General features: G+C 42.0%; 1 protein-coding gene across 4 annotated transcripts in view; it reads right to left on the bottom strand.

The window, feature by feature from the left end:
* Window positions 1-27,316, bottom strand: part of clmpb (CXADR like membrane protein b) — a 221,816-nt gene that overhangs the window by 18,344 nt on the left and 176,156 nt on the right. For all 4 annotated transcript variants that reach the window (XM_088078690.1, XM_042486125.2, XM_042486126.2 and 1 more), the window contains one exon: window positions 2,893-3,044. In XM_088078690.1, the coding sequence (XP_087934816.1) occupies window positions 2,893-3,044 (152 nt within the window). The remainder of the gene's footprint in view (window positions 1-2,892; window positions 3,045-27,316) is intronic.

Here is a 27,316-nt window from a genome sequence, read left to right as displayed (position 1 = left end):
TCTGGGTCCGCGCCCTCACTGTAAAACCCAGTATTTTCAGTGACTACAGGACAGCAGAGTGAAAACCAGAGGGGCTAGTCTTTCACTCTTCATCTTGAAGAATGTAAATGAACTTTGGTGAGATGTCTCGAGCCCCCTCTGTGTCCTTAACACATGTAGCCTGTACATCTGCTAACAGAGGCTAAATGTTGACAAGTTGCTCTTTCCCTCTCAACATGGCCCTGCAGCAGAACAAAAGAATGATTTATTCATTCAGCTACAGGCGCAGTCTCTTTCCTAATCAAATTTTCAGACGTTTGATTTTAATTAATGGCGCCTTCAATGTTATCTTCCCGTTAAATATTCATCGCAATGTGGCAGACCCCCTCTGAATCATCAAAGCATAAGACACTTGTTTTCCCCTTTCTTTCATTCCAAGCCTCCTCTGTTTCCCCCTCCGCACATTCCGTTCCCTTTCTTTGTTACACTTCTCCGTGCTTACCAACACATCAGTGCATGAACAAACGACTTCCAAAGAGAAAGGAAATCTCTTTCTTCCGACAGAAAGCTGGTGAGACTTTACGCTCTGTCTGTCATCAGATACCACGTTCAATTTAGGTAAAGAAAGGCAATGATTCAAAACCAGTGAAACGATACCAAAAATGTCTTCAGAGGCTACGAGACACACAAAACCAAGCTAAGGCTATTTAAAGACCTCCAGGCAGGTGATGCTTTATTTAGGACAGAATGGTTGTGCTGCTGTTTAAGGCTGGAAGATATGATGAAGCAGGCAACTATACTAATTTCATGATTTGTTTAGTTTCTAGCATGAAATAGATGCAGTATATCAAACTATTTAAAAGAGAGGATATATAACATATACTTAATATACTTAGATGTAATTCTATCTCATGATGTGAAGCCTTGACTATTATTGGATAAAAGCAAGTATAATAACTTGCAAAGAAAGCAAGAGAACTTTAGAGTGACAGATATGCAGCGTAGACTGTCTTTATTGCATGAGCTGACGTTTTGGAAACAGTGTGCCTTCTTTGGAGCTTAAGGGAGTGTGTGTGCAGTCTCACGTCAGTTGTGTGTTGGTGAAGAAATGTACAGCAAAATCTCTAGAGAACCTGGAGTCTCTGCTGAAACTGTTTTTTGGGAAAAATACTGCAGTAATGCAGCTTCATTTGGTGGCTAAAGTTTTGACTTGAGTTAAGAACTACTCATTCTTCTAACAGCACATATTCTTTAGCCCTAATAATGTTGCAGGAATTACGTTTTTTTTTTTTTTTTCTGGGCCAATGCCAAAGTATAAGTGTCACCCTCGTTCACTCGTCAAAAAGCCAACGGGATTTTCCCATTGGGCTTTGGATCATTGCAGGAAATACACTCTGTTTCGCACAAAAGTTTATAATGTTTACATGTTTTTTGCAGAGATATAATATTCAAGGAAAGTGCCAACGTTAAGCTACAAACAAATTACACTTGAGTTGCATGACTTTAACGTCACCACCACAACAACCCTGTAAAGCCACGTTCAGTGTGATGGAGTTCTGTAGTCTCACTCACTGATTGCCTTTTTAAGTGGGGTATTTACTGATGTATTTTATGCCATAGAACAACATATGAAAGTGTCTTAAGCTTGTGTTGACCAAAGACCTTATTTCAGGCATCTAACAAAAACCTCTTTAAAAAAAAAACATTGACTTTTGGAAAAAGGAACTGGGAATGCAAAAATGCAAAGTAATTTTGAGGTTTTAGAACTAAATTTTGCACCACGCGATAGTTCAGAAAATATCCCATTGGACCAAATGGCCATTTCACCCACAGCCCAGTAAGAAGGTACAATGATAACATTCTGCATAATAATTAGTCATGAGTGTCTGTTTAGGAAAAAGTAGGATTTTCAGAGGGACGGCTCTTCGGAGAAATGCATGTTTGTGAGGCTTTCAGTTTAGTAAGACATTTTTTGGGCTATTGGGGATTCCGGATTAGAGCCGTCAGAACAATGGCATGGCAACCTTGAGTAAGCAATTTCTAGCTATCTCAAACTAGCTAGTCCTTCAGATTAGTTTTAGTTATATTACTAAGCTAACAGCCATACACTATATGTGAAGTGATCAAAGCACAATTAAAGCTGTTTCTTTGTTAGAGGCGTTGGAAACATTTCAGTCACACTTAATAACAACTACAAAAAGCTAATTGAAAATCATGTCCAAGCTGTTCTCCTGTTTGTGCCTTTTATGCGGTAGGAAAAGTTAAGGGTAAAGGGTCCAAGGTTACAACTGACAAAATGAGCTGGAGAACATTCTGGGCATGATTGTTCCCTGTGAAAGGCACTAAAACTCCAAGTACCACAGTAACTTTGGGCATTGAGTTAATGTGCAACTATTATGGCTCCTGTCGGAAATCAATCAGCATGACTCAAATGGAGGAAAGATAGAAGATATATAAAAAAGTGGATGTGTGAAAGAGAAGAAGGGGCAGATGGAAAGGAGGAGGAAGAAAAGATATATGTCAGGTAGATAAAAAATACAGCGATCGCAGATAGAGGTCTGTGTTTTAGCGCAAATGTTCCCATTGTCATTTTTGAAAGTTCTATACCAAAGATCACAAAACCTGTAACCCCAGGACTCAAAGCTATCAAGAGTGTGTTTAAGGTGTTATCTTGTTTATGTTTTGCCTGTAGCATCAAAACAGTTTAGCTTTTTACTTCTGAAGAAGACAGAAATTGGGCTGCTTCAGTTGGCAGTAGTGATAAAAAAAAAATATACAAAGAGTCTTTGTTGACACAGTCATGATAAAGCGACCTAACCATTTCCAAGGAATTTGTTTTGATGAATGTGTAGATATATGTATGACAATTGAAAGGTGGAGATGAACCAGAAATGAAAAGGAATCATATCTCACCACTTTCTGTTTGGAGTTTGGTTTCTGCAGTAGCCACTCAATGTCGAGAGAGTTAGACGACGGGAACTGGTGGTGGCACGGTAAGGTGGCATTGTCCCCAACGACCTTCTTCATCTCCGTCTGGGCACCCACTGACAGCAGGCTGAATAGGACTGAGGAAGAAGAGGAGAGGGGCAGGGAGCGGGAGAAAAAAAAAAGCAGAGGTGGGAGGTAGAGAGATGTCAGATGGGGACACTTGCTTGATCCAAACTTGAGACAAGAGACAGATGCCGCAGATAGGAAGCAAAACCATGCCGACAGAGGAAATTGAGACGGAAGACGCAGCAAGAGATATGACCCAGAATCCCAATCACTATCTGACAGATGCTGAGATACGTCACACCCGGACACTGAAGAGAGAGGATTCTTTTAACAGGAAATAGAGTTTGGCATAGGAGGTCAGAGAGAAGTATTATGATGATCTTTTTTGTTAACCCCTTTTGACAAGGGCAGTCAGAGAGCACATTCTCATTCACAGCAGGAACTTTGGGAAACGGTGGCCTGAGAAGGAACGGTACAGATTTTGACTTCCTGAGGTGCAGTAACTGTTTATGAACATGTCTGCTGTTAAACTTAAGAGTACAGTTATTGGATTAAATAAAAACGTATCCATAGACAGTATAGTACATTCAGTAGATGGTGGTTAGCAGCCTCCAGTTTGGAGAAGCAGGCTGGAGTCTGACATGGAAACTCAGCAATCTACTGTTGTGGTTGAGGATGGGGGTCAGCAACCAAATATATTTTAGCCACCTTAAGAATTCAGGCCTATAATACTCAATATAATTTCTGGTGTGCAGTATATTTTAAATATTTTTACAGCTTTACTTTAATGTCAGACAATCATTTCTGCCAGGAAAATGAAGCCATTGTATCACTCTCTTCAAAGCAAGACCACTGAGAAAAATTATGATTTTATATCACTGAGCACAGGAGCTGATGGTCTACTGCTGCCACGATTACTTAGTTATTTTGGGTCTTTAAATACCAAAAGTCACATAATAACACAAACTAAATACCTGAATGAAGCAGTGGTAGACCTGCTCCAGTGTTCATTGAGCTAACCATTTTTTATCAATGGAGCCTGGTGGCTTTGACAAGAGCATAGATAGGGAACTAAAGCTGTTCCCTGTTGGAACAGGCTGTCTGACAGCTTAAGAGATGAAAATAATTTCAACATGGCTTACACTTAAACTGTTATTGATGCTTTTAGGTGGGACTTTTTTTTTCAGGCCAAATTGCATTTTGATGCCGACCCCATCCATGGTGGATTGTTTCGCTTTTGTGCCAGGCTCCAGCCTGCTTCTCCAAACTGAGGGTGTGCCAAATAACATCTACTGTATGTAATATACTGACTATAGATAGGTACCACATAAAACCCCCGCTCCACAAAATCCTTTAATACTATCCCTTTAACTAGCTCTGTCCGTTTTACAAAATGAGATTGAAATTTGACACTATCCACAAACAGAACATGCAATCAACACCTACACACAAAAACCAATAGTCTACTCAGTGGAGAACTTGGGTTCCAGTAAAACGTGGCAATAATTATGACTGTGTGTGCACAAGTGAGTGACTTTGGGCTCCGGCCAGACTGTCAGGGCCTGTGCCTCAGTGGGGGAGCAGCGAGGCTAATTTACTGGAGGATGCTGGACAGCCCGGCGGGCTTGAGTGGAATTAGCCAGAGGCGTCAGGGGGGTTTGCTGGAAGCTGAAGCTATGGATGGTGTGTGTATGTGTGTGTGTGTGTGTGTGTGTGTGTGTGTGTGTGTGTGTGTGTGTGTGTGTGTGTGTGAGTGTGAGTGTCCAGAGGGGTTGGTGTACTGCTGAGACATTTGACTCCCTCCACCTGGACTGTAGGATACTGCAGAGGGCCACTGGGCTTATTGTACACACTCAAATGTGACGGATATTTTTGGCTCTACAACATTTAACTTAACTACCTGCCTTTAATTTAATTGCAGAGTGAACAAATAGCTCCCAGGGATTCTGATCGCTGAAAATAAAGTTATCCAGCCAGCAGATGCTCGTTTGGAATCACGCAGAAATGTACAGGTTGTGTAAATATTGTTAGATCTCCTTTTCATTATCATGCTGCTTAATAGCTTTAACAGTTCCTCCTGTTTGCACAGAATAAATAAACATCGTGGTGTGAGACTCATATTTACTGGAAAACTATGCACATTCACAGGTGCTCTGTCTGTGGTGGAGTGATTCAACTTAGAGCCACTCTTTGAATAATCCCTTTGTGCTCAGCAGACACAATCACATGCTGTCATATGTTCCACAGGAGGCCAAATGTGGCCTGTGAATGCATCAGCACTCACTGGGCGCCTGTCCACTTGTTCACTGGTCCACCCTCATAGGAGCCAACACCCTGTCCCATAAGTGATCTCTGGGCCAATGAAAATGTCAGCTCTGTGCTGTGAAACCAATGAGTCAGTGCTGACGCAGGACACAGAGGAGTAGCCTCCCCTTCTTCCAAGAGGGAGTTTCAGACATACAGATGACATCATATGGTGGATTTCAGCAGTTCTTCAAGTTTTGTTTAAGCTCTGTCTCTACTTTATGAGTCCTCTGCTATAAGCCCGAGCTCCATGCTGCTCACTGTCAATCAAGTATAATGTGTCCAATTGGCATTCACCAGTTGGGCAGAGAGGAGGCACTTCACGGTTGAGTGTTTGTGTGTCCATTTGGCAGCACAGGAGTGACAATGCTGAGGTCCTTCTGCTCTGTTGGACCACCTGCTCAGTTCAAGTAATTAGTCAGCAGAAAAATAAGGGCCACCCCTCCTAACAGAGGAGCTCCTGGACCCTGAAGGTATCCCCCTTTATGACTTTTTAATGCAGCATTTGCAGGATCATTCATCTTGTGGACTCCCCCCCGATATGAGTTTGGATGTCAGAAAAGAGAGCGAAAGCTTTCCAGTGAAAATAATATTCAAGATCAAGTCAAGTTGAGTCCATTTTATTTATAAAGCCCATTATCACAAATCACAGTTTGCCTCAGAGGGCTTTACAGTGTAAGACATCCCTCTGTCCTTGGCCCCTAACATCGACTAAGGAAAAACTCCCTAGAGTGTGTAGTTGGTTAGACCTAAAGCTGCTTTTCCATCAAAAGCTGTCAGTATAGCTCCTTTAGAACCAAAAGTAACATCCACTAACATGTACCTAGACCCTAGATCTGTTTAGCGTTTTCAGTGCAGACAGAACTCTTACATGTGGGTGGTGTTGTTGTCACCCGCTGCTCCATCCAGCAGCACTCACTGTATTTCCTCATTCACCGCTGATACAGAGTGCGTCTGCACCCTGTTTATGTGCACAGAACAGGCCTGTACAGCCTCAATTTTCAGAACAAAAAAGAGCAGGCTGGAGTGGGAGTCTCTCTCAATGGGATACTGATAAATAGCAGGTTTTTGCATTGACTTCTTGTCAGGAAAGAACAAGGGTTTAATGCTGCCACAGGAATGCCACTGCACCAAATTTTGTCAGAAAGAGTGAGATTCAGAAAATATGCAGTTCAGACATTCCGGCTGCAATTAATGTAAGTTTTTCAAACACTTGAAGATCCACCCATTACTAAAAGTGTATGTCATCCAATAGAGAGAATAAAAACAGATGGAGTGGTAAAAGTTGTCATGGAAATTTAAGGTGTGGTGATGGATGCATGTAGTCACCTCATACACTGGGTAGCATTACAAGTAAATGCTCCATTTCAAAAGTTGCTGGCAGCCTGCACAGTGAATTAAATTATTATTTTGTCATTTCACAGCTGCTGCTAGAGGCTGCAAAATACAATTTCAGTTATAGTAAGAGTTTACTAATGTATGAAAAACATGTCAAGGTATGAACAGTGGTTAAACCAATCACAGCTCAGCCCTGAGCACAGAGTGTTGATTCTGTATTGACCAATGAACGGACTGCAGTGTTTCTAGCTCTACCTTTTCGTATCGGATCTGTGTGCTACTTTTCCCAACCAGAGGGGTGACATAAAATAGGGACCGTTCCAAAGGCACCAAAGGTACCATCCAAAACTTTTCACAGTGGAAGCGCAAAAAATGTGTACCTTACTGAGCTCAACTGATCTGCTTCGTGGAAATGCAGCTTAATAGTATGAGTTTCTGTCTGATGGCCATATTGGCGTCTACTGGAAGACCTGCACCCACTGTCTCCTCAGCTCCTCAGGCTAGCCTCTGTAATCAGCGCTCCCACACCCATCAGCAGCCCCTGGCTGAACCCAGCACTGTGTAGCAGGCCTGATAAGAGCTCGCTGCTCCTTTTCTCACCTCCCACCTCCTACTTAACTGCCCACCGCTTCAACTGTAGGCTCTGTAAATGGAAGAGTTTACCTGAAAGAAAGATAGGGCCAGGGTGACTGCTGAAATCTTTTTCCACATAAAGTACTTGACTTTCCACAAATGGACTTTAAATTCACTTCAAACAATGACTAGGGTCAACTCATTAACTTTGGCATTGCTTGTATCAAATATGTGCTTCATTAGCTAAAAATAGGGATTTGAGTACCACAAATTGCATGGCTTTTACATTAAAAAAAGGCAGCAAATATGCTGTATCTGTGACAGAAGGAAAATTGTCTCAGTTCTTGCCAGAAAGAGTTGGCAGAAAAATCAGAATGGGTATTGGTTGGTATACAGTCGCTGCTCCCCACTTTCCCACTTATTTATGGTCTTGCAGAGGGGCTTTTGTGCTGTGGAATGGATGACACAGTGCTCCCAAAATAAGCTCGCCTTGATGTGCGTTTGCATTTGGATTGGCCTCATTCACCGTGTGCACAGCTGGGTTGGTTGGACTGCGAGACCCCATCATTTGTGTCAACATCAACTATGACACACAACAGAATTCATTGCTATGGCAGCTCTGCACACACAGTGTGAAAAACTGTTTTGTCAGTCAAGTTTGGGTTTATGACCTTGGCTTTCAATTTGCAGCGATGTAACCTAGAAACAAAAACTGTGAACGTTGGACGTTTCTGGTCACAGTGCTGAGTATGAACTCGCATGTCTTTATGAGATTCCATAAGGACTTGGGAAAGCCATTCTAAATAAACATGGCCATCTTGAGGGGAAGATAAATGTTGAGAGGACTTGTGATATGGTAGCTGTTGCCATATCCTTCATCCCTCTATCTTTCTCCGTCATTGCGTCTGCTTTTCTCAGCTGCGTTTGGCTTGACTTCATGCTTTCATTTGTGGCAATCTTTACCCACAGAAAGAGAGCAAAGAAGCGTATCATAATTAACAAAAGGAAGTGGGAGCTAACACCAGAGGTTTGGAGAGTGAATATGAGAGAGAGATAGACACATTTGACAACAAGAGAGACACTGAGAGGCTATGGTGAAATATGGAGGGACCCATTTCTATGAAAAGGCCCTAGGGGGAGTTGTGCTCCAGTAAATCCGCCTTACAGAGCCCTGCAATCTTGTTATAGTGTGGCCAGTGAGACGGACCGACAGACAAACAAGGCAGTCCTGGATCCTTCACACTGCCCAAAGTCAAGCCCCCATATCCCCTCAGTCAGCACATCGGCCTGGCTGGGGCCTTTGCTATGTCCAAAGCTTGTGACCTCTGGTGCTCAAACACAGCAGATCAGAGAAGAGAGAGGGACAGTGGAGGGATGGAGGGGGTGAGAGGAGTGAAAGGGCAGAGGAAAAATGGGTTGAGGGAATGTGCAATGCCTTATTTTGAGCACTTACTGTAAGTCACTGGTGTGGAGGATGGATTATAGCATCACAAAGGTGGTTTTAGACACAGGTTAGCACATGCACAATAGGAGAAAAAGACTGGAGGTATCACTGTTTTATTTCTGCTGACAATTTCCCATTGTGTGCATTCACGCTGCTTTTCGTGTATGGAATACACATGCGACCATCTACATTTTCTGTACATGCGTGACTGCTGTTGTGTCTGATGAATGCTTTATGTGAACGCATGCTGCTAATCTACATAACGGAGATGCGAGGGACTATGTTTTGCCACATTAACTGGTGCCTGAGCACACAAACCTTTGAATTAGAAAGCAGCTGTCATCAGGCTAAAAAGTCACATCTGAGTAACGTGTACAGCCCCACTGCAGCAGGCAAACGTAACAATCATCTCCAAACCCTGCCAACCTGAAAAATATCTGGTTTTCTTATGCTGCATTCAAATGTCTTTCACAAGCATTCAAGACCTTTGACACCTGAGCAAATTGGTTTGATTTCTTTTAAAAACATGGAAAAAAGGCAATGTGCAACTTGGCTAGAAATGTACCACAAATTGAAAAATCAGTAACAGGTGACAAGAAAAATAACCTGAACATGAAGAAAGAGAAAGAGAAAATTACTAGATAAGTAACAAAAAATACGAAAAAAAATGCAAAAATTATTGCTAATTTACCAGGAATTTTTCTTGTAAGTTTGACTTATTTTGGGTCATTTCTTATAAAGTTGCTCAATTTTCTGTTTTCTCAGTTTTCTTATGCTCTTCAGAGTAAACAGGTCCATATGCTCTGATTTTAAAAGGTTTAAAAGCCAGAGAAAGTGAAATGTTTGAGCTATGACCTCCACATAAATACCCTACAGAACTTTATGCATGTAACCAGCAAAATCTGACATGGCAAATATAACTACAATTCCTCCATTCTTATTGCTGCCACAAAGCTAGTTTTTAGCTGAGCTGGGGACATGCATGTGGCTGATGAGACAACAGTGAAATGCTCACAGCTCAGCGTGCTGTTTAAAAGGCAGTGTCTGCCCCCACCAATGGAACAGCAATCTTGTGTGACCTGAATTGAGTATTTAAATGTCAAACATATACGCTATAAATACCACCGACTCACAGATAGTAGGTTACATCTTGCCCTTTCCTCTCCCCTGATATCTTTGAGGATTTTCAAGACAGACCTCCTTGAAACGCCAAAAGTCTTCAGATGTCTTAACAGACACAAGGCCACCTCCGGGTGATAGCGTGAACTGAGTGCCTAAAAAAACAACGCCCATGCACACTGTGTGAATGAGTGCTTTATTCATACAGCTACAGTTCCTTTTAATTACAGCTTCATAAGGGGTAAGCCCTTTTAAATGTACTAAGTTATCATGCACCATTAAAACACATGTTTTGCATATGGCACACTACACTAGTCTCCTTGTAGTTTCAAGGTCCAACTCATGAATATATTGCTCCTGTGAAAATCAAAGGGGCTGTTTTTTCCTTGACTGGAGGCTGACTCTTTGAAGGGATAAAATCCCATAATCCTCCTTGCCTCGAACCCAGCGACCGACGCTCCCTTCTGCTGACATGAGGTTTTTGTCAGTAACGCTTAACAATAGTGTCAATACCATGGAATGAGTAAGAGAAGAGCTAACTGCTAATAAGCAAAAGCTTACGAGTAACTCCAAAATAGTTCCATTTTCTTCCCCCATTGCTTACATATTACTAGCCCCTTTTACACTGTCTGTTTAAGGTGAGTATATCACGCTGTTATGCCGCTGTGCTGTTGTGTGTAAAAGGTGCTGCCACAGGAGGTAGTTACAGTGACCAAAACTGTGTCTGTGTAAAAAGGACTGCCAGGAGGATTGGACCATGGGTAAGACAGGTGTGACAACATGTTATGTGTGTGACCAACCATGGAAAATTTAACAGCCAATAGCAGTTAGTGGATAACTCAGCGGCCATAAATGTCTGCATATTGGGAATACAATGAGATTTGGGAGCTCCTTACCCTCGGAGCAGAGTATGAGATTGACCGCCATGTAACAGAAAAGATAAATGTTATTGCCATGTCAAAGCCATTATTATTGTAAAGTTCTGCCGATGCATATGTTATATGTCACGCAATGGGCCAATACTGTTGTGTTAAATGTCGGGCTCGTCACGCCTCTGTTGGTTCTGTGATGCTGGCATGCTACTTAAAATCACACACTGGAGCGATATGATGCCCTTGTGGTTTGTGTCTGTGTAAAATAGCAAAATAAGTATATAGATATGTTTCCGTGCCACCCAGTGTCACTGCTTTACAACTTTTTTTAACACAACTTGCCATGTCCTCTCAAAGAGAAAATAGCACATTCCAGACAACCAGAGGTGCAAGATCAGGAGAGACAAAGCGGGCAAATGTTTGGTCCCCAGGCCAGACTTCGGACATGCCTGCCCTTAAACCTCCCATAAGACACTATACAGTGCACTGTCAGTGAAGAAGCATTATAAAGTTAAGCACTCCTAAAATAATGATGAATTCCTCGTAAAAACTCACTATGAGGCACCATTTTACTTGATCCGGTGCTAAAATAGTTCAGTAACAACTACTATGCACAGTGCATCAGAAGAAAGAGAGAATTACTTATTGGTTAGTCTATATGCTTTTCAGCTTCAGAGTTCATCCGTGGCACCATGAGTACCACTTGAGCGGTGACTCATCTGGAGCTAGAAAACATCTAAAAGTGAGGGCCATCAGGTTCAAGTTCATCTTTGATGAGAGGTTTCTAAGAAGTCTGGCTGGAGCAGTAATGGATGAGTTTGAGAACGAAAAGTAGGAATTGAATCATTTCCACGATAATCCCTTGAACCTGGAGGGGGAAGACGAATGGGAAAAGAGAGGGAGGACCAACGGCGATGGGGAAAAGGGAGATGAAATACCACTGAGGTCTGAATAATGTAAGGCCCTGTGGTAAATGTTCACCTTGCGCCGATCTTATTGCCTTCATTAGCATCCCTTTCATGGCCTCATCATTGCTGTCACGTCGAGCGATAGGGCCGCCATCCCGCTGACAGATCCCCAAAATAGACCCAAAATTAGTTTCGCGACAAGCGCTTTTAATTCCCCCAAAGTATTCTACATTTTCTCTCAGCAAAATAAGGAAGTAGGGAGGAGATCGGAAAAAAAGCTAATTACACCATTTCCCAAGGGAGGGAGAGTCAGACAAACCTGCTTACAGTGCTATACACATCTTATCAACGCTGCATCTGGTGGTGTCACCCACACTCATGGGTGCAGCTGTCCAAGATGCTCCGGCTACTCCATAAATCTGGGTTTAGGCGAAATGCTCCAAAGAGCACACAGCTTCCCATAAATATTTGGGTCTTTCACTCCCATGCAACCTGTATGAGAATGCTGCTTGCTTTTACCATCTTTGTACATAGTAATTGTGCTAGTTTTGGGTTGGTCTCTTTACTAAAACTATCGAAAATGAAAGAGAACACTGAGATGCTACATATTATTGTGAGAAGCCTGATTTTTAATTCTTTCCGCCTTACAGTATGTGGCTTTTGTGGAAAAAAAAACCCTAACACACAGCTAGACACGTGACCGAGTGGAAAGAGTGACACGCAGGAGACTTAAAACTCCTGTCTCTCTCACAAAGAAAACAGTGATTGTCATTGGCTGGAAGTTGTATTTTTTTTTTTTAATTAAAAACCAATTCATCATTTTGGAAATGATGGACCCAATTTAAAATGTTAATTACAGCAATGCATCTTAGAGACTTCAGCCTGGCTTGCACAATAATCTACAGAGCTTGTGTGGTGTTAAACCATTTACAAGGTTACATCCGGCTTAAAAAAAACACACCATTTGAGACATTTTTTTCCCTTCCTTTAATGTGTTCAGACTGAACAAGGTCCAAATGTCAAATGGTCTGTTTTGCACCAGATAACACGCTTCAGTTAAATGGGGCTTGGACAGTGACCTCTCCATTTCGCTGCAGCAACGGATCCTCCCAACATCTGGCAAAGCCTAAACAGACCAGCATGTGCGCACATTCACTTTGTTCTGCATGAGCGTCTCTAAAATCTGAGGCTACAGAAGAGCATGCAGCAGAGGGAGGAGAGAGTTAACATCCTGTTCAAACTTATCACTGAGGTTGCTGGAGCTGTATGTGGGTACGTGCGTGTGTGTAAAGGGCATATTCACCCTGCAGCACGTGCACACAGCCTTGAATAAACCTACCGTCCCTCCACTGAGAAAACACACTTTAATAGAGGACAGTGGAGAGTGAATCCTTTGACATATTAACAAAAAATAGTTTCTTTTTGCTGTGGCCAAGAACATTTTGAAACTAATTTTCCCGAGCATATGTCTAAGACTGAAGGGAAAACAATTACTTGCTTTCAAAGTGGTAAGTCAGCTATTTGGGCTATCAAAAGAAAACTACTCTAAATCCAGTCGGAGATACTATATTTCCTTTGACAGAAATCAAATTTGGTTTCCCTCGCAAAGAAAACTTTCTTTCCTTTCCTATGCAGAAAATTTTTCCTTTTTTCCTCCTTATTCAATGAGGTTTTGTCCCACAGCTGAGCTTGTTTCTCAGTCTACACTGTAAAATCTGACAAGATGATTTTAATTAAAAAATCAAGGAAACCAATTGCCTTGAAAAATGTAATCTAATATAACTTTTAAACTACTGTTTACTTTATATCTAAGTGTTAAGTTTTCTTAAAATTTAGTTAGATTTACTTAATTTAATTAAATTCTAACAACTTCAGCAACCCAGGGTTACTGTGCTATCTGTTTTGTGCTGGTCGCAAACTAGTCAATTATATTTGTATTTATGTTGTGTTATCAAAGCAGAACTCGCCACTGTCCTAACTTCATCATTGGCAAAATCCTCTTTGTGATGATCAAGTTATGTCAGATTAAATTGGTTTACTTAAATTGCTGACACTTTCCATATCTGCTTAATTAATGGTATTTACATTACTGGGTTGCTGTTTCTTTGTTTTTCTTGAAATTGCCTGATTTTTTTTAGCTCATATCCTGCATTGTTTTAAATCTGGGTTCACCCTTGTAAAGCACTTTGTAACTTTGTTTTGAAAAGCTTATTATTATCATTCTTATTATTAGTATTATTATTACTTAAAAAGAACAAGGCACTTCCCCATGTCTTTTTCAAGTTGCAGCAACTTCACAAATTAGGTAAATACAGCTAAGTAAAGTTGTGTAAAGTTAACAATTAGGTATAAAGTACACATAAATTAAGACTGATAGTTAGATTGACTTTCCTTTTCCATGCAATCGTTTTCCAAGACTATTTAAAGTAAGATCAACTTGTCTGATTTTACAGTGTATGTGGCATTACGGTATTTCTGTTGGCAGGGCTTTTTGGAAAATATTCATCATAGAGATCTCCAGTATAGGTACAAACACCACAGTGGAAAGCTGTTCTTTGCTGAGTTCAGGCTCTGTCTGACCCTGCATGCCTGACAGATGGTGCATAGAGAAACAAGATGAGCTGTATTCATTAAAACACTGTAGAAGACAGGTTCGCCTGCTGCTGATCAACTTAAAGCTCTCCTGTTGGGCATTGGTGTGGTATGATAGGATATCTAAGCACTGCTGGAGTCTGGACAGATGGGCTAGGTTTGATATAAACAGCCATAATGCCCACAGTGCACATATAAACAACCTTTTTTCCTCCTGCTTCTTTCCCTTGCACATCATGCGACTGACCTGCACAGTTCTGTTCCCCGCGACGCAAAATGCTCCTCAATTTCCCCGGTTATTTATGTGGACTAATCTCAATTTGCAGCTGGCAAGTGTGTGAACGAACTCCTCTCACATTGTTGGAGTGGCTGGACATGGGCACTGACCTCAGCAGATCAATACTTAATAAGCTTTTGTGCTGCCAAGTCCATTTTGCTGCAATCTGCATTTTTTTATGTCCATTAGGTTGAAAATAGAGCTGACTAGGTGTATGACCACAGGAAGTGGAATGTATCGCGGTCGCCCAGGCTCTCACCGATGATGGATGCTTCACAATAGTGCAAGACCGATGAAAACTTAACAAATACTATCTACCTCATGCGCTATAAAGCACTACGCCCCTGACTTTTATTAAATGCAATTCAATACCCCAGTGGTGTTTCAAAGAAGCATTTAACAACTTGTGGGAAGACAATAAAAGCCACAGTGGGCTATATGGTTAAGTTTGGCTGCACGTGACGAACAAGCGCGATGGGAGGAAAACAAGCCCAGAGCTGGTGCTATATTTGGAGCAGCACTAAAGCTTAGAAGCATTGTAAGATAGCACCAATCTGGATATGTAAGCACTACATTTTGGGAGCTCATAGTCAGGGAGAGTGTGGGGATTGTGGACGCTCCTCGTATTCTTCTCCTCCTCTTCCTCGCCTCTCTGCACACACAGATTAAATTCCATTATTTAGGTCACTGCGATTATTTGTCACTGTCCAAGTTCACCTGGGGTTAGACAGCGAAGCCTCTCTCAGCAAAGACGCTAATTTACTTCGCCGGCTCCACGGGAAAATAGGAGCTGAACACAACAGAGCAGATCCCATGTTGTACATTTCAGCAGCTAATTGAAAACAGACGGGACGCTAACTCCCTCTCTCCATCCGCCTCGGCTCTAGCGCGCTGCGTCACTGACATATTAGCTCTGTCGCCAGTCCTGTGGTATGCATCTGACATATCACTTTACTTGATCGGTTAAGCAGAAAATAACAAAGCAGGGGACGCCTCGTACACAAACCAGAGGATAATATTATTACGGCTCGAGCTGCAGCTGCAAAGGACAAAGAGGTAACCTATCCATCCGAGGCCCCCGTGACTAGGAAGGACATGTCGATGGCTGCCATTTCCCCAGAGGTGAGCAGATGCCACGTCTGTTTTGGCAGCTGTATACTGAGAGGTGTTGACTTGTGGGGAGGCTGACAGAGGCAGAGTGGTGGCTGCACGATGGCCAGGCGGGTCAACAGGGGCTGCAAGGCTTCCAGGAAAGGCCTCACTTAGGCTCATTTAGGAGAGTTAATGGACCAACATACCATCTGTCCTTATGATTAGCTAAGCCAATTCATGCAGGACACTAACCTTATTCACCTGCTACAGACACACACACATAACACACTGAGTGGAACAAACACAAAGAGAGCATCCACTGCATGTTATGTGCCTTCGGGCTGCATTAAAAGTAGTTTATACAAGTAGTTCTGACTAAGCAAACTGATTGGTCACCAAGACATTTAGAATGAGCTCAAATCTGCATGACAGCAAACCCTCCTCATCACTAAAAATATGATCTCCAAAGCAACACTGAAGAAATACAGCTGGGAACATGAAAAGCAACAGCCAACTCGCGACTGGTGTCAACTAGAAAGTAACACAAAAATGACAAAAACCAGCATAAACCACCATGCTCTGAACGGACACATTCTTAACAGTAATAAGAAGTCACATAACACAGCAAACTTGTGACCACAGTGAAAAGGTTGTTTTCGAAAAGCTAAATGCCGTAAAATATGGTTTGAAGCAGAACATTCTGTTAGATAACAACATGTGAATTTTTTCATTCATTTTGACTTTTGGACTTTACCTTGCTCTTAAATTATTGGAAATGTTTGGCATCCTCTGGCATTGTCCATCAGCTGTGCCATGACACTGAGCTACTAGCTACTATCCTAAATTCAGGTAAAGTTTGAAGATGTTTTGGATAAAATCTGTATATGCGAAAAATATTTTTTAGTCAGCAGATATCTTAGTCATAACAAGACTGAGCAAGCTAAGAATTTCTGTGTTTACATCTGTAGTATTTATTTAGATCGGGGAATTCCGCGATCTCTAGGAAATATAAGCTCAAGATGGCCGGCAGACTCAACAGGGACTAGAAAATGAGTCTGTTGCGAGATTGTTACTAAGGTTCGACCTACTTGCTGAAATACTAAACTAGGTTTCATTACATATAGGATTCCACTGACCTGACTGATCTGTTTTACTGTTTTCCAGTAATTAGTCACACTTCTAGTAGTTCCATGGAAACAGAAAACAGTCGCAAAAATCGTTTATTTTGAGAGCTAGGACTGGTTCACTGTCATGCTGCAAATGACGTTAAAGCACACTCTCTCATTTAATATTGCTTAAATATTCCATACCTCCTCTTCATGGATCTCATTTGTTTTGAGAGTGAAAAAAATAAAGCAAAACATACATTAAAGGTCAGCCAAGAAAAGTATGAACGACTATATGGTTCTAGATGCTGTAAATCTATCGTTTTGTCCTTTTCAGAGGACAATGCAAAAGCATTAGCAGCTTTTTCAAAGTAACCAGAGTTAGGAAGTCCTTGTCTCCTGAGAGTAATAGAAAAAAACACACACAGGCACGCTCCTCCAAACAAATAGGCCTGCCCTTTGTGCTGCTCAGCACCACTTCTTCCCAGCCCCCCCAGTGTCGAGAAAAGGAATGCCCACGCGGCCACATCCGAGGGCGGAGAGAAGATTGAAACCAGATGAATGGAGCTAGGGTACAGCCTGCTCGCCGGGCCCATATTTCACTCCCCAAAGCCTGATTAAAACGAGGTGCGGCACTAGCTGGGCCGAGGGAGCTTATTCCAGCTTGGAGGAGGACATTTGCTTGCAGTAACACTCTGGGCGAGGGAGAAAACAGGGCGAAGGTCACAACTAAAGTCTCAGTGATTGGCTCCTGTAGAGCTTTTCAAGATAAAGCGTAGAAAGTTCCTATATTTCTGCAGATAAAATAAATCCACAGCTTTCACTCAAATATAAATTAAAATCAATTTGATTGTACCTGAAAGCAAGGAGAAATTTGTCACCTTGCATTGTGTTGTACTTTTTTTTTGTGTGGGGGGCACAGCGGCTGAGGAGGTGTAAAGTAGGCCACTGGCGTGGAAACTGTTAACTGATGTGCCAAAGGAAATGAGGGCAAACTGCGAGAATTGTGGAGCAAGAATTATTAGCATCATACAGCAGTTAGATACAGCATGTGACACGTATCACAGGGAAAAGCTATTATACAATATAGATACTGGTTTTTGGTAGACACATATCCAAGATATGATTCTATGTGTGAGTAATAGATACATCACTTTGCCTTTCATTGCCAAGAACAATCTTTAAATGCAATTGTTGAATAATGCTTTATTAAGAATGTACGGAGTTTCAAAGTATAAGGGGTCCCTGAGATTATCATGTAGCTTTTGCATGCTTTAGTGTGTATTATTTAAGGGTGTGTACATGTCGAGAATAAATCCCAAAGTGGATATGAATCTGTTTTCAAGATCTCTGAGGCATCATGCTCATACTTGTGTCCACAAACACTGCAGTCAGTGTTGAGCAATGTCGCAAACTTTAGACAAGAATTCACTGGGACTAAAAGGAAAGGAAAAAAAAAACAACAACAACCAAATAAATATGCCACGTTCCTGCCTTGACCACTTAGCTTGCCCTCCCAATGAGTGTGCATTTACACTGGAGGTCATGTTATTGCATGCATGTGTGTCAGGGTAGATGGAGGAAGAGGGTGTCATTTGCATTCTTTCTGGGTAAAGCCAGCAGTGTTATCTACTTGATGTGCAGATATACAATAAAAAAGCTCTGAGATTTCCATATATCCATTTAAAATGAACAAGGATACAAAACAACATAGTTTTGTGTCAGAGGTTTTACTCAAGTTATGACTGTCATCACATCATCTATCCCCGGCATATAAAATGCAAGATCATAGTTTATATGACACTTCAGAAATAATTCAATCATTTTAACTCAATCCTACAAAGGAGATTTCCCTGAGAGCAAAAAAAGCACGTATGTCTAGATACGCAACTATGAGAACATAAATAAAAAACTACATACTACATCAGTATGAACTGATGAAAGATTGTAAAAACAGTCCAAATACATCCCTGCCTGTACATGTTCCAGCTGCAAGTGATTACAATGAATATGTTTCAGGAGGTTACATCCTGATAAGACAGACCCAGTATTTTGGCCTGTCCTCTGTTATGTGTGAATGCATGTGTTAGTGTGGTGGTGCTCATGGCATGTGCTCAACATACTACAATAAACAGGACTACTCCGCACCACTGAGTAAACGTGTACATCGAGACAGCAAGAGAGCGAGACAGAGAGGGAGTCTGGGTGCTGTAGGTGCGTGTGTGTGGAGCTTAGCACATGTGTGAGTGTGACTGACTGATTAGTGGCCTGTTTTCATCGACTGTCTGCAGTCGCCTCTCCTGAGATAGCAAGGCAGAGTGGGAGAATTTCGTACAATTTTCCAGGAGCTGGCGGCTCTCTCCTTCCCTTCCCATGCAGCTGGTCGGCCACACTCGCCACTCGATGCCAAACACACTCCCCTCTATCCCCTTGACATTTTAGCTATGTTACCGCTGAGAGAGCTGTGGCTCGCCTGCCTGCCGCCTGTCTGTACACATGAGTAAATAAAGCCCAGCTCATTTCATTTGGCCATAATGTTTAATCTACATTTGCTTGGTCAACGAGAGGTTAATCTCATTACCTTTTGCTAAATGGCTTGCTCGGGCATCCTCTGACAAGACGAAGGCTAGACGAGTTAATTAAAAGAGCAATTAAAAGAAGACAGTGAGTCCCAGTGAACGGTGGTAATATGTTCCCTTGACACCAGCACGGCAATGTAGAATAACGCTGTTCTACGTTAGTTTGTCACTAATAACAAACCACTTTTCATTACAAACAAAGGAGAATAGTAATAGAGGAACAATAGAGAACTCTGGCACGCGATGAGCTTGTTGTGTGGTTGAACATGTGCTTCAAACTAACCTTTAACACTGTTTGTGGTTTACCTACTGTGAGGCGCCTTATTAAAAGCAAGCCTCACCACAATACACACGCACACTATTACAGCAGTTAATCAACTCCAACAGGTTGTTAAAAGTCCGACATGCAATTAGTTGAGAGTGTATTGGAGGAGACTTAAATGTCAGCAGTGAGGGGAACACATTACAGAGGTACTTTGAATATGAGTCTAGCTTGAGCGCTGCAAATACCACTTTAGTTTGAGGCATAGACCTTTGAAAATGTAAAATAATGTTGGAGTTAATGTTAGTATAGACCAAGAAAGAAAAAGACATGAAAAAGACTGTGACATCTTTTTTTAAGATAATTTTGCATTACTTAAATACACTTCTATTTAATGACCTATCCTTTACTAAGTGATCGAACCATACAAATGGTGATACACAACAATGTGGCCAAAGGAAGTTGGAAGTTGGAAAAATGTGTTGGGAAAAAAAGACTAAAACCAATGAATTTTAATGTTCAACCTTCCTCATTAACAACTGGCAACTGTGAAGGTTGAAAATTACAGCTTGTGACAACAACAACAAAAGAAATTCTGAGATTACGATAATATTACCCTGTTTATAAAATGGCATTTCATTTGTTGAGAGCACACTATGACTTTTTTAGTACTCAAAACGCAAAGTTTAGAACTTGGTAACTGACAAAAGACTTGTCAGTCTTGATTGCTAAGACTGACAAGTTTGCTTGAGACTTATTTGTAATGTATTTGTAAACATTTACCAAAACACGGAGAGATGCATTGTACCAGATTTTAGCAAAATTGCTATTTTCTGCCCATAGTCCATGAGCAGTGAGAAATCAATGTAAGTAGAGTCCAAAACACCAGGTCACAACATTTTACAAACATCACCATCTCCATATCCCACCCACCTAATCATGATAATTCACAAATTTGTGCAAAATTGCAGCAATAAAATTATCAAATTATAACATTAGATAGGTACAAGGTTTCACATCCCAAATCCTGAACCCATCCCAGCCTAATTCACAAATGTGTACGAGTTTTCTGTGACAGTATCCAACATTTTGTCAAGAAAGACAATGTTTTAAAACTTGAGACTTGCAGAACGACAATTTGGCCCCACCTTTGTACACTGGTAAAAAGATCTGTGCATAATGATCTCTGGTCAATTCTTCCCACAAGGCATGCTATCCATTAGTAATCCAGAAAAACGAAAACCACCAATTAATTTATGCTATTTATGCTACAGCCATCTTCATACAATTTTAATCTTACACAACATGATGCAGGACTTACGTCACAAAGATTTCCGTCATTCTGAAATGTGTAATCTGACTTCCTCCCTCTATGGCGTCTCTGTGAAGGCCATTAGGCACTCTTCAGTGTTCAGTGTCCTGTTAGCATACAGGAAAGCGAGGGAGCTGGGGAAGTAGCCTGCTAGCTGCATGCCCTGTGGGTACCACTACCGGCTCCAGCCTCCCTGCAGATGAATCATAAACAAGTCCCTTGGCCTCCGTGACTTAATCCCCTGTGACATCGCCACGGGGACACGGAGAAAGAGGGAACGGGGAGAAAAGGAAAACATGCCCCGTGCTCAACTTTCAAGTGAATTAAACATTAGGATGAATGCGTATGAGGTGTATCTGAGGATATGTCATTGAGTTGAAGTAGTAATTTAACAGATGATAGCATCTGGATGTGGGGGTGGTGATATTTTTTGGGGGGTACAGGAGGGCAAAGGGACTTTAATATTTGCTTCACAGAAGTAGCAGTCACTTCATCTCAGGCTCTACCTCCGAGCTCCCTCTTTTCCTCCATGTGTGTATTATGCAAATTCATGTCCCACAGTCCTTTCATTTAAATTTGGCCACACAGCTTAAGCTTGGGTAGTCTACAGAGTGTGGCAGCTAAAGCTATAATCAACATCGTGCTCCTTTTAGGCATGAGAAAGCATACCCAGGAGGGAGCAATAAATGGATTTATTTTAGGAACCAGAATGTAGAATCTTAGTTAGGCCCAGACATGCTAAGTGCTTTGTCCCTTATGCATCAGCCCTAGGGCAGTATTTCCTTCCTAATTAAAAAAAGAACAAGGTGCAGGCGCAAAAACAGTGTAGGCAGCGTGCTGTAACAGAGGTGGGAGCAGCCCGGCCCGGCGGTGTATTTTTTTTTTTTCCTTTAAAAGTTTGGGATATGATTCTCACTTTGTCGGCACTCTGCAGGTTGTGCTGATGCAAGGAGCTTTTGTCTTGAGATTAATGAAAGACGTTTGGCTCTTTGGCATTTTGGATCCCACACAAAGGTAAAAACAGCCTCTGACCAGTGAAAGGTTTATGGGGCACGTCACTGAGAACGTTCTGCTCACTGGGGGAAGCAATTCTTTCATCCTACACTTTCTCTACCATTTTCACCGACACAACAAATAGATGAAAAAGTGACGCTGTGTTTCAAACTATTCCCTCCCAGTAGCACATCTCTGCTGACAAATCCAGTTTCAGACTGCAAAATTAAACCCATTAACAGTTTTTTTTTTTCTTTCCAACGGGTGTGTGCTTATATGTGTTGCATATTCCAGCATGCAGACGTTAATAACAACAATCTGGTTAATGTATGTCTATGTCAGGAGAAGGTCTCTGTGTAACAACACCCTGAAACTTGGGTATGCTGGCATGCCTATTATTATCTGGAGGAGTGATTCCGGTGGCCAGGTGGAGATTACAGTTCCCATCTGTCTGTCTGGTTAGTGTCAGGTGATTTACAAACAGTCTGATGTGTTATAGAAACTTATGGCAACAGGTTTAAGTGACTGTCTGGACTAAAGGTTCTGAGTGGTTACATTCTCAATGACAGCGGCGATCCAAGACTCTGGGAGGAAACCCTCTGAAGCCTCCTGTTGTCATTTTTCTCCTCATGTTTTTATCTTTAATTTCTAGTGACCAGAAAAGTATGCTCATTTCATTTTGCCAACTATGGACTGTATATAAAGATGGACAATGTGTCTAAAATGACACCAACTCATAAATTAAGCCAAAACATCCTGGATATGGCCACTGCTGGGGACATCATGTGGCAGTGTGGAGGATTTTGTCTGCTTTTTGTATTTTTTTCTGGATCCTTTTGGCTGTGTGTTTTCTGCTGTGTTTCTTTTCCTGCAGAGGCTTCTTGGTGCTGGAGCTCCGCATGCACAACTGCCACTCTTTCCACTCATCTTCTGCACCTTCAAGTCCAGCCTCTCACCACCTGTGTCTCCAGCCTGAGCTCACCTACCTTTACACCAGCCTCTCGCCAAAAGCCTCAGACTCACCGCTATCTGTCAGCTTCATCCACCTGCTAAAGTCCATAAACTCCTTTTTACCCCCTTTTTTCCCCTTCTCAAGCGGTCTTGTATTTGGGTCCACTTAAATTACAGTAAATCCTTATACATCATTTGGACTGGACAGTGCTGACAGGTATACGCCAAACATATGTTTGACTGTTACAGGTAAGCTAGCGACTGTAGACCTGACTAACTAACAGTATCCGATAGTCACAAAGTAGCGCGAAGGGGCCCTGCTTAAGGTTTTTTTGGAACAGCAGCACCGCACTGTATATTGGGTTTATGGGAGAGTTAAAGGAGTTTGTTGTTGTCAATTCAAAATTTGCCAATATGAGTGGCCATTGGGGCCCCTTTTGCAAAATTTTTTGGGGAGTCTCAAATTTTTGCCTGGATTGCCTCTCCTGATGGTGCGACCCTGCTTCCTGGGAGAAGTGCATACTCTCATATATCGAGGTGGAACTGCTTAAATGTTAAAGCAGGGTGTCCTTGAGACAAACTTTGAGAATCTGGTGGGGCTGAAAGAAGCAGGTGTGGACATCAGATCTTTTTTGACAGTATTCAAGATTAATATACGACCTTCATGCATGGTTTAATAAAATGAATGTGCAAATCCCTCTGGCTAACCTGGAAGCCTTTGAGGAAGAGTGTTAAAAAAAGACAACTTGCCCCACTGTATGTGATGCCCTGCTGCAGGGGCCACTGGCCACAAAGCATCCCTTCTGACTGATCTCTCCTGTGAATTTCACCGTATATGGGTCTCAAAGCTTTACTCCATCCCTGTCGGTCTGCTCTCACATCGGAGATAAAGGAGGCTTGGAGGGAGAGGGTACCACCAGCTCCACTGCCCCAATCCCTCCATCATCATAATACATCTTACATCTCTCAGTCTTGCTGTATATCAGATGTCATAAAGAATACGTGCACATACAGTCAGTGCCGTAAAAGTACACTTTTTGCCCCTGCATGGCGCCTGCTCAGCCGAGAGTACATAATGCCTGTGCCATGCATGGCTGGACCAATGCCAGGACGATGACAATGTTCTCCCTTGAGTCCAGAAGAAGAAACTGTTCAGACGACTCAGCTATCCTCCTACGTGCCACATGCTGGCCCGGTACATCCCCTACCACTAATTCTATCTGAAGAGGCATTAGGGTTTGAGTAAAAACGCCACAGTTGGGATCAAGATGATGATGTTAAAAGCAAGGCCAAGTCGTCTTCAGAGAAATATGAAAGAATAACAACAACAAAAGCAGCTGGAGTCCAGTCTAGACCTGCAACACTGGCTGAAACCTCTTAACAGAGGCTCAAACAAATATTTTAAGATTGCTGTTGAACGTCATCAAATGTACAGGATTTTGCATCCCATAAAAATAAATGTGTTTTCCCAAAAGCTTGTAGATTTATCCATCTTGTTCTATTCTAATCTTAAAATGTAGTGAACTCCAGAACCAAAAGACTGCATTGAAAAACAAGTGGAGTTATCCCACTGGCAGAATTCAATTATTTCAGAAAGTACAATTTTAATACTAAACTTGATAAAAACTGCCTTCTGCAGCATGGATCCATTTGCTACAGACATGTGTTTATTTATCCCAATGTAGCCAATCAGGAACAATTTATCTCTCCTTATCCCTGGTGGATTAGGTACTAATCTGTTTGCTGAGGGGAAAACGAGAGAAAGGCAGCGAAAAAAGCTTTTCTCTCTCATCCTCCCCATATTAATATTTCTATTAGTGGTGCCTCCCAATGATGCGATGTGACACTTGTGGCTCCGCTTGAGAAGCCAGGCTAATAGGGGGATAGAAGAGGAGGTCAGTCCGCGAGACAAGAGGATTTTGTTCCACCTGAGATCTGGCACCATGACAAGTCTGTGCTTGTGTGTACGCACATGCACATGCACCACGTGTGCCTGAATAATTATATGGTTTGTGCATATAAGCACATTAGAGTGAGATCTGCTGGACTTGTTAATGCAGATGTTCATTTTGGTGTGTAAGCAGTGCGATCGGAGCAGCATCGCATGCTGATTAAGGCTCTCTGTGCAAGAGTGATGGGGAAGAAGACTACTCCTGTATGGTTTAATGAGCAGAAGAGTTTAGCCTGGAGCGAGGTCTTTGGGAGCAGACACACACCCAGTGTAAAGCCAGAATGTCCTTTTCCCTTCCTATACGCTCACTGGATAGAGCATCCATACCTAATTAATTTGTGCACTCGCATACACACTGCTTATATTATGCATACCTAGCAGATTCGTAAACACACGCGTGCTTGCACACTTGAGCGAGTGAGTAATGCTGCCCTAAGCAATGTGCTACTGACTCCATGATACGACCTTCAAGCCCCAATGTCCTTTGTCCCTGAGATGTCCTTTAAAACAGCCTTGCTCTTATCCCACGCTAATGCAAAAGGAGGAGGGATGGGAATAACATCTGCATGAGCACAAGAGCCATGAAATAACAGGAGTATGTGTGGGGTAGGGGGGACACCCCTTTGTCTCTTAGCAGATCAATTCTGAATAGCTAATGTATTCTCATCACTACAGCAACAATGTGCACTTCCCTTTACTCATACGCAGCATGCATATTTTTAAGTAACATAACCATGCAGGTCTACATTGTGCATGCATAAAATGCTAGGCTCATGTGCCACAAATGCATCTAACATGTTAATGTCCTCAGTAATAAAGGTGATTTCAATTCTGATCACGGCTATAAAGAAGGTGCGCCCCTCCCCTTCAATCCCCCAGCTACCCTGTACAGTATTCGTAGATCATTTCAACTGCTAAAAGCACAAGAGAAAAATGCCTAATGACATTTGAAGGGCTGCTCGTTGCCATAGAGTTCCCACTGGCAATTTCCCTACACAATACAGCATTCTTCACTGAAGACTGAGTAGATTAAAGATGGTCAGTGAACGCTTGCGCTTTAGTCGGCTCGACTGTTGCTGTAATGTCACTGGGTTTTAGCAGGAATTAGTTTTAATGTCACTCTGTCTCCCACACCTGAATGTCACTGGCTTTTAATTGGCCTGCTTGTGAAATGGCGGTGGTGCCTGTAGCTGCAAGCTATGGATGGATGGGAGGAGGTTTAAATAGTATGCATATTGTACTCTAACTAGTTCCAGTTTGGGGACCAAGCTGTGGTACAGTGCACCAGAGCCTGCGCCAAATAGTTGAATTGTTTGAACATGTGCCACTGCAAATGAGGCCGATCCCCGTCGTAAATGGACCGCTCCACTGCTGCATTGTTTCATTACTGCCAGGAATTATACACAACAAAGTGTGGAAGAAAGTGCACAGAAGGTAAAAGTTTAGTTTTAGATGCCAAAAAAATGTTTTCATTTTTATCACCATGCATAAAGAGCCTTTTGCAGGGCCACTGGTGCATGGAAAAGTTTTATACTAACAGCCCCATAGCACTTTGGTTGCGTAGTACAAATAACTATGTATAGGACAAAATAGATCAAACTGTATAAAGTGCACTTCATCTGTAAAACAGCCAAGAAAACATTTCACTCTGCAGAAGCAAATGCAGCACCCAGGGATGCACCCTGGGAGTAAAATATTCAGAGGTCAGAGGTCAAACCAGTCACAGCTGCTCTAAAGTCCATAGCCGATGGGCTCTGGGGACACATGAAGAATAATCAGACACACACATTCACCCTCTTGCTGTCTCTCTCTCTCACAGACAAACACACACACATATATATAGTCCAGCAAAGCTGGAAAGGGCATTAGTGACATTACAGGCAACACAACCATGCAATGAGACCTACAGTGTCCAGCATCACATCCATCATGTTCACAAAGATAAACCAAAGACTGAATTATGCCATAAAACAAGCGAACAAAAACTAAACCAAACCAAAACAAAAAGTAATAGTAATTACAGGTTTCAACATACATCTTGCCAAAGAACTACAGTTGAAAATTAGCCTGATGGCTAACACTGGCAAGGTTACAGAAATGTTAATTAATATGTGTTGTTTTTATAAATAAAATAAGATAAAACAAATTAAATAATAATAATAATAATAATAATGATAATAACTATCAGATTTTAAAAGTAAAATCAACGTGTTACATTTTACAGTGTACTCTCCTTGCAATCCCTTGGCTTCATACCCTTATCGCGTGCACACACACACACAAGCACACATACCATATCACATCACTGACCATCACATGCCAAACTCCTTGCCAACCTCTTTCTCCCATTTGACCACGGTGACACTAATGTGTGTGATGGGTGGCTCCACATGTGCCAGACTAGTGGCTTCACAATAGCCTCTTGACCACAGCGGCGCTTCAGGCACACTGCAGTAAAGCGAGCTCTGAGTTTCCATTGTTTGCTCACACAAACGGCAATTCTTCAGAGGCAAGTGGCTATGAGTGTTCAAACATCATAATTCAAGCTTAAGATGTCCACACTGTGAACTTTTTCAACAGGATAAAATCTGGGCCATGTCTTCTTGGGGAGCGGGTCAGATTTGTGCAGCTGCATTGTTAATTTACATGATGGGGTATGCATTAAAAATT

This window comes from Plectropomus leopardus, chromosome 6 (assembly GCF_026936395.1).
Source record: "Plectropomus leopardus strain MGB_pleo_1.0 chromosome 6, ASM2693639v1, whole genome shotgun sequence".
Lineage (NCBI taxonomy): Eukaryota > Metazoa > Chordata > Actinopteri > Perciformes > Serranidae > Plectropomus > Plectropomus leopardus.
This window is presented reverse-complemented; position numbering and strand designations above follow the sequence as displayed.